The sequence below is a fragment of the Sturnira hondurensis genome, unplaced genomic scaffold (genome assembly GCF_014824575.4).
Source record: "Sturnira hondurensis isolate 20B ecotype Veracruz unplaced genomic scaffold, ASM1482457v3 Scaffold0004136, whole genome shotgun sequence".
Lineage (NCBI taxonomy): Eukaryota > Metazoa > Chordata > Mammalia > Chiroptera > Phyllostomidae > Sturnira > Sturnira hondurensis.
In genome coordinates this window covers 32,051,411-32,066,213 of record NW_028076767.1, presented here as the reverse complement: position 1 = coordinate 32,066,213, position 14,803 = coordinate 32,051,411, and the positions used below count along the sequence as shown (strand labels likewise).

The following is a 14,803-nucleotide window of genomic DNA, read 5'->3' as shown; positions in this document are numbered from 1 at the left end:
TCTCTGCTAAATCCTGCTCTTCCTTTCCCTATCCTGGCATGGTTCCCTAAGCGCCCCCCTTCCTTTCCTCAGCATCCTGGCTTTCTCTGAGCCCCCCAACCAGCCCCCACCCTCCCTCACCCTCCCGGCAGGCATCCCCTGGGCCCCTGAGACTGCTCACAACCATCAGACTGGGCCTGGCATTCCTGACCCCAGCCGGGGTCTATCGGCCCGGCCCTGCCCAGCCCGACATGCCCAGAGCCTGGCTGTGCCACAGACAGGGGAGGATAAAAGCAGCGGCTCGCGGGGGCACACCCACCTCAACCACGCAGTAAGGAGGCCCTGGTGGCTAGAGGCAGCTAGCTGTTCAGAACCTCTGTCCTGGGGGCCTACAGGAAGGAGAGGAAGCTTTGGGGGCTGCTTCATATCCCCTGCTCTCACTGCCCCAGCAGCAGCTCTCTCTGGTCACCTGCCCCGGGAAACTGTCTCAGCCACTGCGGTCCCTAAGCAAGGGGGGAAAAGACTGCCCACCCTGCTTCTCTCTGCCCACTCCTTCACCACCCACCCACAGGCCTGTCTGCCAGGTCCCAGGCTGAGGAGCGGTTATTAATTATTAAAGCAAACAAAAGCATTTCCTAGCAGGGAGGCTGGCCTGCAGCTGCTTACAGGAAAGGCAGCCCCAGCTGGCTTCCCTCTCAGGGCCCTTGCAAGTGAGGTAGAACCAGCTCAGGGCGGAGGGCTGGCCTGGGCCCTCCAGGGGTCTCCCCAGGCTGGGCATCACATCAGGATGAGGAGACAGCTGCTTCTGTGCTGAGCACTCTAACAAGAGGATGCCCATCTGAAGGGGGGTCCGGAAAAGGGGGGAGGGCTTGAACTGGGATATGGGTCTTGGAGATAAAGCCTTTTTGGCTCAGAGTAGGGACAGTTGTGGCAACAGCCGGGGTCCTGTGCAGGGTTCCCCACTGGGAAGACCCTGCCAGCCCTCAGCAGCCGCCTCCAGGGTGAGGGTATGCGGCCTCTTTTTCCCCCACTATTCCTCCTCTTTTGCTGAGAACCTCCTTCCTGTTAGCAGAGCCTCCCTCCCTGTTCTTAGGCTCTGGGTCTTCTCCTCCACCTCCAGCTCTGCAAAACCTTGGCTTTGTAAAGCCGGAGAGCAGCAGCTGCCCCAGGACCTGGTTCCTGGGGTCGGGTCGGTCCAGGAGACCACGAGCGGAGAGAGAGGAGCCCAACAGAAAAGGATCGGTAACCTTCAAGAAGCTACTCCTGCTTCCTTCAGCAGATGCTCATTGCTCATGGCCCCCCCTCCCCCGGCCATCCTCAGCCACTGGAGCCTGTACTTGTGCCGTGGACACAAGGATGAACAAGCCACCGGCCTTGCTCTAAGGGAAAGAACAGGCTGGAGGGGCAAGGAAGCTTGGGAGAAGCAGGGCACAGCTGGCCCTGGCCCATGGCGAGCAGCCTCAGGCAGCAGCACTAAGAACCATTCCCCTGGGCTGAGCAGAGCACACGGGTAGAGAAGATTCTGGGTAAGACTCTTTGGTAGGCCCGTGGGTGCTGGGGGCAGGGGATCTGTTTCAAGAGACATTGCTGTATGACAAGAATCACACGGAGGCAGTGAGGAAATCTGGGGTCAGTCTGTGTTGGGCCTTGAATGCTGCACATCTGGGAGGAAGTGGGGGTCACTGACATGTGTCACTGAAGAGGGACAGGACTGGAGAAAAGTTCTTTGGCAATACCGCTTTGGTCCCCAGTGGGCAGCAGCTGGTTTGGGGGAGTCCTGAGAAGCTAGGGCGGGTAGTGGGAAACCTGGGCGGGTTAACCTTCAGCCAGGAAGCAAGCGGTGGAGGGCCAGGGCCTGTCATGGTTAAGAGTCAGCTGTGGGCACTGAGATGAGGAGTAAAACCCAGAGGGAACTTGCAGAAGCCTTGACAACCAGGTGGCAATGGGGTAAAGGAGAGCATCCAAGACAACGGTGAGATCCCAAGCAGCCTGGAGGGAGTGCTCCTTGGCAAGTTTCGCAGAGGGGAGACGGAGAGGAACCAGGCAGAAGTGGAAGAGGGAGGCCAGGGATGGGAAAGAAGTTGTTGCTGTTGCTGTTTTAGGAAGGGAAGACCTGAGCACAGGGCCGTCGGGGACTGAGGTACAAACAGGAGAGAGGCTGGGCCACCTCAGGAAGAATGAGGAGAGAGGATTAGCCTGCTCCCAAATGGAAGGAGGTGGCCCAGAGTCACTCAGGGGTGGAAGAAGGGACCAACTCAGCTGTGTCCTAAGACAAGTCTCTGGAATTGGAGCTAAGTAGCCCAGGCCTGAAGAAACACCCCTTTTCAAATTGGGGAAGCCTTTTGAGTCCCAGCAGGGTGGTCTTGGGGACTCAGAGTTGACCCCGAAACACCAGTCAAGACCCCTGCACGCAGACAGCACTGCTGGTGGCCTGATCCATGGAAGAGCCTCACCCCAAACTTCTGCACCCATGCAGGCTGCAAGGGCACTGCCTCCTTCCCCTCATCTGACCTGCTGCCTGGGGCTGCACAGGGGAGGGTGGGAGGGAAATGGGAACCTGAAACCCCAGAGGCCCCCATGGGAACTCCTTATCCACTCTTACAAGGAGTTCTCACCACATACCCAGTAGCGGAGAAAAAGATGGGGTCGTATTAAGAAAGTGACCATGTCAAGTTAAATTTTTAAAAAATAATAAAAAGAACCAACAGAAAAACAGGCAGGATACAGAATTGCATGCATTTCACAGGGGAAAAAAGGGTAATGGGAACAAAGGTGGGAAGGAGACACATGAACGTGTCAACAGTAGCTGTATTAGAGAGGTGGGAATTTGGTCCCTATTTCCCAGTTTTCTGGAATCTAGTGACATCACAGATGAATTAATCACCGGCAAGACCTTTCCTTTTCTCAAGAAATGAGCCCTAGAGAGAGCCCCCGTGCTCCCCCCCCCCCAAAGCCACGGAAGGACAGGAGGGCAGATGCGCTGGTTCGGCTGCAGCATGAAACAGGTGTACGTCTGTTAGGGGGTGAGCTTGGGGCAGGGCTACGAGTGGTGTCTCCCGGACAGGACTGGGGGTGTGAATGTATGGCCTGTGCGCCCGGCCTAGTCTGCCCGGGCAACCCCCATCAGAGTCCCTTCAGGCTGCTGGACAAGCAGCGGCTCAGAACACTGGGGAGACCAGCTTTCACATGCCCCAGCTGTCTGCAGAGGCAGCACCTCCAGAATCCCCCTCCACGCCCACAACTAGGGAGACAAAAGCTGGGGACCAAAGTGTTGTAGGGGGCAGGTCAACAAATCTTTAAACTTCTTTTCCAAATCCAGGAGTCCGTCCCCCATCCCGCCTCCCTGCACAAACTCCTGCAAGGGAGTCAGAAAGATGGGCGTGGGTGCTGGGTTCCCAGGGACACGCTGCCTCCTGTAGGACCCACTAGAAAAACACCTTGACCAGAGGCGGGACCTGAGTGGCTCTGCCCCATTCCCAGTCCCAGTCACTCTAGCCAAGCTGACTGCCCATCTCATCTTTCCCTACTCATCAGGCCCCTACCGCTTCTCCAGTCCTGCACACCCATCCTCCAACTCGGAGGGGCGTGGGAAAGCAGAAAGGGGCTGGGTTTCGTATCTTTCCTGGTAGACAGCCACGGAATTGGATCTGTCCAGGAGAGGTACCAGAACTGCCCAGGAAGGAGGGGTTGGCCATTCCTTGACGGCTGGTGGCTACAGGGCAGACTTCTTCCGCTAGAGAAGTGGATGTCTGGGCCCGCCCGCGACAGCCAGAAGTCAGAGCCCGGACAGCCGGGAATGGAGGCAGAAGCCCCGCCCCGCCCGGCCCGCCCCACAGCCTCAGGAAGAAGCACAGACGCTCCGGGCTGGGTGGGCGGGAGAGCTTGCTGGGACTGTCCAGAGTTAGGACTCCCTCCAGCCCTTGCCTTAGCAGCTCAGCTAGCTGGGCGAAGGCGACGCGGAGCCGTCCAACTCCTGCGCGCCGAGTCGCGTCTGATCGCTTACCTCTGCGCCGCGGTGCTGGCGTCCAGGATGCCCGCGCCCTGCATCCAGGAGCGCACCGAGCCCAGGCCGGCAGGCAGCAGCGGCTCTTCCTTCAGGTTCAGCCCTCCGCGGGGCAGAGCGTCCTGCGCCGGGAACATAAGGGCGCGCAGTGGGTGGGCGCCCCGCCGCCGGGGATCCGCTCCCCCTGAGGCTGCGGGCGTCTCAGCTCCCCCGGACCCGACGGCACCGGACGCCTCTAAGAGCGCAGCGCAACACTGAGTCCCGGCGGCTCAGTGCGCACTAGCCTCTGGGGCGCTCCCTCGGAGAAAGCGGGTCCGCCAGCGCCGGCGCTGTCCCCTCCCCTCCCGGGGCGCGGGGCGGGGAGATGGAGGGATTCCCCCGCGGCCTGAGCGCCGGCGGGCGGACTGCGAGCGGGGCGGGGAGGGCGGGAGCGCAGCCGGCACCCGGTCCGCGCGGAGGCGCCCCAGAGGCGCGCTCTGGCGGCTGCCCAGGGCCGCGGCCGTCGGAGGGGGGGGGGCGAGCGCCCCAGGAGCTGCCTCAGGCGAGGAGGGGGCGCGCGGCTGCCCGCCCTTTCCCCCCCGCCGCCCCCACCCCCCCACCACCCGCCCGCCCGCGGCGCCGGCGCGGGGCGCTGATTACCATCCGGGAGGCGGAGGCTGCGGGCGCGGAGCTCGGCGGCAGCAGCGGAGGAAGGAGCAGCAGCAGCCGCGCGTCCCGGGGAAAGGCAGGGACAGCGCCGGGCCAGCAGACGCCGCCGCCGCCAGCGCCCCGCGTGCCCCGGCGCCCCGGCCCCGCCGCAGCCCCAGGCGGCAGCACCTGGAGCAGCAGCAGCAGCAGCCCGGCCGACTCCCCCCGGGCCCCGGTTCCCGCGCCGCCCCGCCGCGGGCGCCGCCGACCGCCGCTCCCCAGGGCCTGGCCGCGGGCCCGGGCCATCCCGCCGCCGCCGCCGCTCCCGGGGGAGCGGGAGCCGAAGGGAGGGAGCGCGGCGGGAGGAGGGATGGCGGGAGCGGGCGGGCCCAGGGGACTGGGGCCGGGGGAGGCGGGGGCGGGGCGGCGCGGCTGGCCGAGGGGCGGCCGGGGACGTGACATCATCGGGGGAGGAGCGGCCGGGCCGGGGCCGCCGCGGCGGGGCGGACCCTAGCGAGTCTGCCGCCGGGGCCGGGGGCTGCGGCCTGGCCCAGGCTGCAGAAAAGACCGGAGGGACATGTGGGGCCGGGGGCCTGGGGCCGGGGGTGCGGCAGCCGCAGACGGGCTGTGAGTCGACGGGGCTGTGCGGCGGGGAGCCAGGCCAGAGGCGGAGGAACGTGCCACGCTGCGCTCAGGAACCGCCACCACCTTGGGGTCGCCCCAGGACGTTCCTCCGGCCTCTTGTCAGCCTCATCTCCATCACCTAAGTACCCGCCGCCTTCACGGCGACGCCCTGGTCCTGTCCTTGCTGCTCGTTTTGACGCCTCCAAGCTTTTGCTCTTGGTGTTCTTTGCTCGCCCGCAAAGACTGTCCTTCCCGCATTTTCCTGGTGAACCTGACCTCGATTTAACCTCAGTGCAGGACTCAAACCTCTGTCTCTTAGGCTGGGCCGTGGGGCGATGAGGGGAGTCCCCATACAGGCCTCCCCGCACCCCATCACCCCTAGTTCCTGTTGCCTAAACCCAAAGCGTTTGCTTTGCAACCTCTGCCTCTCAGAAACCTCTTGATTTTGTATTGCAAGTTAGAGATTTAGGGCTTGGAGTCAGGACTGAGAGACAACTCACTTGTCTTTCTCCTCAGCCAGAGAATCGTCCCTCTCAGACTTCATTCCTGGCCTGGAGGTTGTCTTGCCCTTGACTCTGGGGCCGGGCCATTTCTGCCCCCCTCTCCACATTCTGTCCTGGGGTGTCTTGGGCAGGCTTTGCACCAGCCCAGAGGGTGCCCAGCACTTCCCTGCAGAACAGCATGAGGGTGGCCTGCCCTGCCTGCTCTGTCACTCTCAGGCACCGCTTCCTGTCCCAACAGACTCCCATCCCCTTTTGCTCTTTTGGGGGACTTCCAAGTGTGCAGTTAATGGCCCCCCTACATGGACCCAGATGAGGGGTTCCAGGGGCACTGCTATGCCTCCTACTACTGCAAAGGTCCCCCCACCTTCTCTGGACCAGTCTTCTTTACCATTCCTCCCTCTCCCTGCCCATTTCCCCATCACCTGCCGGGCCTGTTTGCCTCCTAGACTAATCCAGGTTTCAGTTTTTACCCAGGTGCAATTATCAAAGGTAGTTCTCTCCTTCTGGTGGGTGCTTAGGCCAATTTCTTTCTCCATTTCTTTATCTGGCTCCCTTAATCCTGGCTCCTCCCCGAGTCAGCAGCGTGGGCATTACATGGGAGCTTGTTACAAATGTAGAATCTTAGACCCTGCCCAGACCTGCTGAATCAGAACCTGCCTTTTAACAAGAGCCCAGGTGATTTGCATGCACATTACATTTGAGCAGCATTGCTCTAGAAAAGCCCCCGAAAGCTGTGGTGTACATACTCCAGCCCTTTCTCCAGCCTTCCAACCTTTGCTACCTCTTACTACACAGAGAGGATACGGGGAATCCTGACAGGACCCTGCTGTCTCTCAGCTGCCCACCTTTTCATCCTTTCTCAGTTTCTTCATCCATTCTCTCCTCTCCTTGCACCACGAAAAGTAAATACCGGGGACCTCTTTGCTCAGTCCCGCCTTTTGCATCTCCTGATGTTGCCCCATCTGATCTGTTTGTGTCTTCATCCTCCCCCTTTCCTCTGTTCAGAACTCCCCATTCTTCAAAGAACCCTCCCTTTGTCCCCACCTTCTCCTCCAACTTGTGTCCCTCCTGTTTCTGAGAGAGTCCACAGGCCCACTGCCCCAAACGTTGCCTTCCTTGCCAGCCCCCAGCGAGCTGCTCCCCAGCCAGCCACTCGGAGCCCTGGTGGTCTGGCCCCCTCCCAGCTCTGCGGCCGTTTTCTCTTCTCTCCTCTCAGGCCTCTGACTTCCCTGCAGTATTGGGTTTCCCACCCCTGCCCCCGAAAGCCATCCTGATGACCAGAGCACTCTGTCTCTCCTCTCACCCCTCAGAGAGGCGCTTTAGCCCCTCTGTGCCTCTTGCCCTTCTCCCTTGGAGACCTGTGCTCCCCCATGGTCTCTGAAGCCACTTTGGGGAAATGACTGAGTGTGGGCTTCCCTCCTACTTCTCTCAGTCCTGAACATCGGCTGGTGAGGACAGAGCTGGGCTTGACCCTTTGGTGGGCAAGGGGGGCAGCTGCCTCTACCGAGGGTCCCTATCATGACAACTCTTCTCCTGGGCTGGGCTACTTCGCCTCCATATGCCCAGGCCACACCGCCCATTCCCCACAAAGCGGCTCTTCCTCCCGGCTCCCCTATGTCTGCTGGCGACACTTCCTCCAGCTGCCCACCTGGCTTGGGGCCCAAGCACTCGCCTCTGATGCCTCTGTCAGACCTTAAGGATTCTCCCTCCGTGTCCTTCTCCCTAGGGCCCATGGTGAATATCTCTAACAAACTTGTTTGTCCTCCCCTGCACCCCGCCCTGGCTGGGGGAGAAATTTACCCCAGTCCAACGACAGCCTCCTCAGCTATCTCCCCTTCCCCAGCTGTCCGCCCCTCCCCAACCACCCTCCATCCTCCTGCCACAGTTTTTTAAAAGCATGCCATCACCTGCTTAGAAACTTACGAATGTCTGCCGTGGCTCCCCAAGGAGACATTTAGGGACATTCTGGGCCTTCTGGTGCCTGATCCAAATGTCTCTTTCCGGCCTCCCTGCCATCCCTTCGCCGTGGGAGTCTCTTACTTGCCTGACAACCTTGCTGTTTCTGATACGCACACTCTCGGCTCCCTGCCTTTACTCTGGCTGTCCCCTCTGCCTGCAAGGCCCTCACCTTTCCTCTCTGGGAGTCAACAGGGTCCACATTCCTTTTCATAATGTTGAAGGGCCTTGGTGTTGCAATCTTCATGGTTCTAGAAGACTCTTGCCAAGGTAGATTTGGGAATAGTTGCTCGATATTAACCTGGGGATAATGAAAGGGGAGTCTGTAACCCTGGAGAAGTGGTACCGAGCCAAGGCCAGTCTGGACGGGCTCCTGACTTGTACGGGTTTCTATTCTATTCTAACTCTATGGACTAGGAAAGAAACCAAGCAGGGTGGTGTTTGAGGCTTTGGGTTAGAACTGCTGGACCAAGGGGTAGGGTGATGAGGATGCCAACCGGACTCAGCAGGTAGAAGGCCAGTGAGCAAGTTCTCAGTTAGCCTTTGGGGTCAAAATAGTCATCTCTGCTTTAGATCCGGGAAGTCTGTTTCTTGGAACTTTATGTGCGTTTTCATTTTGCAAATTTCTCCCCTCAAACTCCTGCAGCTTTTCCATGAGAAAGGGATTTTGGGACCTGCAGTGGCTGTGGTCACAGAGCTGGAGGGGTAGTGGTAACAGGCAGAGGAGGCTGGGTCCAAGCCCAGAGAGAACGCTGGTCCTTTCTGACCCAGGCAGAGGCTCACCCCAGACCACCAGCCCAGGGCCTGTGACCTCACGCTTCCCTGTCTTGCACATTCATGCTCCCATCCACCGGAAGGGCTCTTATCACGTGCCCAGGGCGAGAGAATAAGGAAAGACTAGAACACGGGCTCCATCCTCATGGGCACCACAGTGTGGCGGTGTGGGACTTGTAAACACTCCATCACTCTGGAGTGACCTGGGCTGCTAAAGATGCAGGGGCAAGGATGGGGACCTGCACAGGAGGGCCTGAGCCTGGGAAGAGGTGAAGGGGATCTTGGGCAGAAGGGCCAGCATAGGTAAGAGTAGGAGGGCTCAGTGACTGGGTTTGCTGCGCTTGCCGCAGAGTGGAAGCTTGTAGTACCTGCAGCACCATGCTGGTGCAGAGGAGGGCACACTGAGGAGCCTGGAATTTTTCCTGGCCTTAAAATGGTAGTTCTAAAATAGGCATACAGAATTGTACACCTAAAGCCTATGTAATTTTGTTAACCAAAGTCACCCCCATAGAGTCAATAAAAATCTTTTGAAAAAATTGGTAGAACTCTTCCAGTCTCTCTGTCTTTCTCTAAAAGGGGATGCAACACCGTTGAAAACAAACCCAGAGTGCTGCATTGGGCAGAAGTTGGGCCGTAGCGCCCCCTGGAGGTCCTAGTGTGTCAGGCGAACATACGTATTCACAAACGTATTTTTCTTCTTAAAATTCCTACCCTCATTGTAGAAGCTTCAGGACCCCCAAACCCAGCTCTCCCAGTAGGACCTGGAGTTGGGTAGGAATGGTTCAAGTAGGAGACAACGAAGACCTAAATTAAAGCAGGATGGGGAACAGAGAGATATAACTTAACAGAGAAGAGTTATCACTTCCTGGCCTGCGGCTCTTATAGATGGGGATTTTTGTTCCTTCTCTAAGTATCGAGAACACTCAGAACAGTGCCTAGCACACAAATATTTGTGGAATTAGTACTTGTCTGAGAGGGAGAGGTCAGAAACTCAGACTGATCGGACATGTGGGGTCCCATAGGATGCCCCAAATAGATGGGCTCACACAGCTGCGGCCTTGCTCTGTTGCCTAGCCCTGCTCTGCCCTGTCACTCAGTCCTACTCCTGGGATAGAGGACATCGAGGTCTTTCTCTCTTAACCTTCAATGGTCACGCAGCCAGTTGGAGCCAGGTTCTTGAGATGAAGCACATGGTGCAAAGGATTTGGGGCCTGGAGACTTAAGTAGGCAATATTATTGTCGGATTATTATAATATTTAATATAACTAAATATTAATCGATTAAATATTCTCATCTAATTCTCAGCTTCAGTCCCTTTCTGCATAAGCCTGGGTACTAAGGGCCCAGTGGTATGATGGTAGGTATTCAGTAATTGCCTCTGAAACACTAAACCTGACTTGTAGCAAGGGTTTGCCAGTTTTCATGATGTATGTTCCCACTGGGCCAATTTCAAACTATCAATGTCATGGTCCTAAGCATGTTGGGAAAGAAGTGCGCAGTGGGTTTGCTGGAGCCCACGCCAGCAGACTCCGCCGCGCCGCAGTGTGGGTCCCGCTGACAGCAGTCTCCCCTTATTTGAAAAACAGTGATGGGCAGAAGGGCCTCATGCTCCGTGCCAGGCTGTGTGTAGGATGTCTGTTAACTGGCAAGGCCATTTCATGTGTGTGAAACTTGTATGGATGACCAATTAGACCGGGTGCATGACTTTTACTTCTTCTGGTTTTCCAAAACCAGTTATTAATTTTTAAATTAGGGCATATCACAATATTGCATATGAATACCTCAATAAATTTTCACACATGTGTCTCTATAGCCACTACCCAGGTTAAGAGACAAGCCCCTTCCAACATCCCATCTCTGACACCACCTCCCTGTCCACGAATGCCCCTCAGAGGAACCTCCTGTCCTGACTTCTGGTGCCGTAAACGGAGTTGTCCCGTTCTTGGAATTCATATAAGTGGTATCCTATACTGTGTAGCTTTTTGAATCATTATGTCCGTGAGATGTATCCATGTGGTTAAGAGTAGTTCATTTATTTACATGTGTGCAGTATTTCTAGTACAGACTTTATTTAAAAGATTATATTTATTTATTTTTAGAGAGAAGGGAAGGGAGGGAGAGAGTGAGGGAGAGAAACATGGATTGGCTGCCTCTCACAGGACCCCCAGCCAGGACAGGCTGCAACCCAGCCATGTGCCCCGGCTGGGAATTGGACTGGCGACCTTTCGCCTTGCAGGACAATGCCCAACCAACTCAGACACACCGGCCAGGGCCCTAGTGCACACTTTTAATAACTTTAACTTAGTAAAGGGTTTTTTGGTGCGCTTCTCATGTCTATTTTTATCACTCACGAAACTGTGGGTCCTGTAATTTGGTCCTTCTGGCCACATACTCTGTCCCATAATGCTCTGTTTCTCCTTGGCTCTGACTCATCCTCCACCACTGCTTCACTTCCCAAAACATCTGTTATACTTTCAGAAACCCTCCTCCATTGCTAGCCAGCACCCCCACATCCTTATCATTTCTTCTAAGGGTTCCGCTCACCTCCAGCATTAACTGAAACCTGAGTGACACCTGCTATGGACTGAATGTTTACATCCCCCTGAAATGCATGTGTCGAATCCCTAACCCCCATTGTGACTGTATTTGCAGATAAGGCCTAAGAAGAGGCGGTAGAGGTTAAATGAGGTCATGAGAAGGGACCTCTAATCTGATAGGGCAAGTGCTCTTATAAGAGGATGAAGAGAGCCCTGGCTGGTGTAGCTCAGTGGATTGAGTGCGGGCCTGCGAACCAAAGGATCAAGGTTTGATTCCCAGTCAGGGCACATGCCTGGGTTGCAGGCAACCATACATCGATGTTTCTCTCCCTCTCTCCTTCCCATCCCTTCTAAAGATAAATAAAACCTTTAAAAGAAAAAGACAAAGAAAGACCAGTGCTCTCTCCCCATTGTTGGAGGACACAGCGAGAAGGTGGCCGTCTGCAAGGTGGGACGAGAGTTCTCACCAGGAACTGAGTCAGCTGACACCTTGATCTTGGACTTCCTTGCCTCCAGCACTATTAGAAAATAAATTTTTATTGTTTAAGCCACCTGGTCAGTGGTACTTTGCTTGGGCAACCTGAGCAGACTGAGACAACACCCAGGGACACACTTTCTTCTAAGGTGAGGCCCTTTCCAGTGGCTACTGTCCGTTCTCCCTTTCCCCACTGCATGTAAGCATTTGGGATTTGATATTGGCCTGCCTTCAAGCTAAGAAGTTAACCTGTTAGTGTGTCATGGATGTGGGCAGAAAGCATGAAATTCCTGCATCAGAAACAGAAGCACAGCCCTGGCTGGTGTAGCTCAGTGGATTGAGCGCGGGCTGCGGACCACACGATCGTGGTTCGATTCCCAGTCAGGGCACATGCCTGGGTTGCAGGCCAGTTCCCGGTTCCTGGCGGGGGACGCACGAGAGGCAACCATGCACTGATATTTCTCTCTCTCTCTCTCCTTCCCTTCCCCTCTAAGATAAATAAATAAAATATTAAAAAAAAAAAAGAAACAGAAGCACAGCGAGTCGTGACAGCATCATGGTTGTGTGAATTCTCCTCCAAGTCCCACAAGGGCGGTGTGGAGGGCTGGTGTGGAGGAGCCCTCCGGTGGCCATGCGTGCAGTGGGTTTGTGCTGCCCCCGAGGAACGTGAGCATGGGGACTCCGCCTCTCTTATAGAAGGCAACGGCATGCTCTCTGTTCTGGAGAGAGATAACTTCATTCTTCAAGGTTGCTTGCTGCAAACCCAACCCTGAGAAATAGTGCAGGCAGCAAACAAAACAGAGAGAATCCTCACTGACACAGAGAACATCCTGATGGGAGCCAAGTGGGAGGCAGGTCAGGGGGCTGGATGAAAAAGGTGAGGAGATGAAGAAGTACAAACTGGCAGTTATAAAAATAATCATAAGGACGTAAAGTGCAGCATGGGGAATATAGAAGGTAATACATTGTGATAACTATGTGTGGTGCCCGGTGGGCACTAGACTTACTAGGGTGAGCGCTTGGTAAGTTGTATAAATATCTAATCACTATGTTGTGCACCTGAAACTAATATAATATGGTATGTCAGCTGTAATTTAAAAATAAAAAGAATTATGAAAGAAAACAAATAATCCAGGCAGAGCGGCCAGGGCCTTCCATTCTTGGCACGCCCAGTAACAATGAGCAGTGATGCTCAGGCTGCGGCGGCTTGCCTCCCGAGCAATTGGCCCCACGCGCTGTTGGCTGAATGCGAACAGTCCCATGGGGGTGCCACTCTGCCCACCACTCTGATTAGTCTGATCAGCAGAGTCCGGGCCCAACTCCATCCGATCCGTCTCAGACCGAATTTAATTAAGGCCACTGTCACTGGAACTCCAAGCAGCAAAATGAGGCCAAACTGAAGTGTGGGCTTCAGCCACGCCACTCGGGGCCCCACACTCAGTCGGCTGTAAGTCCGAAGGGGTTTGGCACGTCTCATTTCCAACACGCAGGTTATAGGGTAAAGCCAGGTTGTTTATCCGTTCGAACACTCACAAGTGAGTTGGAGGCTAATCTTCTGGTTTTTTATGTCATTGCCAATAATTATAGAAGATAGCTGGGCCAAAAAGCAATTCCCAACCCTAATGGAGAGACTTCCCATGGCCCACATCTCAGTATAGGCTCCGAAGGGTCACACGGAAATATGCACACGTAACTCAGTTCAAGAGTTAGTGCTGAATCTGATTTGCATCACCATTTCACTGGCTTGGTTAAGCCACACGGACAGTGATACCAAATACTTGCAGCCTTGGTCGCCATCTATGAACCAAGGCCATCTGGTGACAGGAAAAGTGTGTGCACTTGACCCAGTCTGCTTGAAACAAGTGTCTGTATAATATGGGGGTTGGGGAGGTTCCACATTCAGGACCTGCACTGATGGCAAAGCGCACAAATAGTTTAGGAATGACCATGCCCACACGAGGTCATCTGTTTCTATGGCATAAGGACAGGACGACAAACCCAGAGGGGTCAGGTTGCCAGCTGCAGCTTGGCTGCCGTGCTGGATCTGGGGGACAAAGAGGATATCAACCATCCCCTGTCCCCACACCTGCTGGCATCTAAGCTGTCTTCTCGCCAGGCCTCCGTAGCCACAAGAGCTGTGTGTCCCATTCCAGTAGCTGTAACTTCATCTTTTTTCCCATCATTCCCTGTGCATACCCTGACCTTTCACCTGGAAGGGCCAGGTGTGAGCGAAACAAAACTGACAAACTTTACAGAGACCGGTGATGTCTCCCACCTTGGCCTGTGTGGGCCAGTGTAGGGGGACTTGGCAAGCAGTGTGCTCAACTAAGTTGTTGTCGCTTTTATGACCCATGTAAATTCATCAGGGGAATCCAGGAGGTGAACCAGAATTACATCGGAGCCCCCTAGGCCCCCTTTTGCCAGGCTGACCCCCAGAGGGTACACCAAACTGGCTGGCCTGTGGTTCTTGTTGGGGAGGGGGTACCATGCCCGGAAAGAATCAAAATCCCCAAATCTTCAAAACAGGTCTATATCGCCTTCCACCCCTTCTGTCCTGATAATGACCCAGGAGATGGTTGGGAGGAGGTGACTCTTGTCTGAGGACAGCTGCCTTCAGTGCCACAGGGTCTCACAGAGGTGTGCGGGTCAAAAGGAGACAGGCCGGCAGGCAGTCATAAGCTGTTCGAGCTTGCTTTTGAAGAAGTCATTCCAGCACTCAGTAATACGGGGTGCCTGCAGTTGGTAGGGAGCAGGGCATGGCCATCAGATGCCTTGACTATTGGCACGTCGTTGGGCGGCTTTTGCAACCAAGGCTGCATCACCGTCAGACTATAGATGGTGTGAAAAGTCATCACTAGACATGGCTTAGTTACAGGGGCAACAATGGTACGACCAGAGTCTCCTGATCAGACGAGGACAGCAGCACTATGTGCTCCCAGCAGAGAGGCACCAATGACGGTCGGACCAGAGAGGGGCTCGAAGGTCTGAGGCTGTCAGTTATCCAGAAACGGATGGGAGCCACGACTCTGCAACGTGACCTCTTTACTGCAAGATTGTTGGGAGGTGTCATGAGTCTGGTGAGTAGTAGGAGTTCAGCATCACGAAGGTAGATTCTCTACATCGTGCCCAGTGCCTGGTGGTGGATGTGCGGCCATGGTCGCGCAATGATCCAGGCGGTGGTGGTAGTGGTGGCGGCTGAATCCGCAGTGCAGGCTGCCCCAGCAGCTTCATTCCGGTTGGTCTTACTAGATCCGCGTACCACAGGCATCTCCGTGAATGACCCCGGCTGTCTGATCAGCAGCTGAATTTGTTTCCACAGTCTGCA

At 55.8% G+C, this 14,803-nt stretch overlaps 1 protein-coding gene across 5 annotated transcripts in view; it reads right to left on the bottom strand.

The window, feature by feature from the left end:
• EBF4 (EBF transcription factor 4) overlaps window positions 1-4,792 on the bottom strand; it is a 56,817-nt gene extending 52,025 nt beyond the window's left edge. For 2 of the 5 annotated variants that reach the window (XR_005066153.1, XM_037044315.1), the window contains exon 1: window positions 3,983-4,297. Coding sequence is in view for 4 of the 5 variants with exons in the window: in XM_037044315.1 (XP_036900210.1) it covers window positions 3,983-4,119 (137 nt within the window). In the remaining variant the exon portion in view is untranslated. Of the gene's footprint in view, window positions 1-3,982; window positions 4,298-4,621 lie in introns of those variants that run through there. The other 3 variants (XM_037044313.1, XM_037044312.1, XM_037044314.1) reach the window with 3 other exon arrangements.
• Between the last annotated feature and the right edge of the window lie 10,011 nt (window positions 4,793-14,803).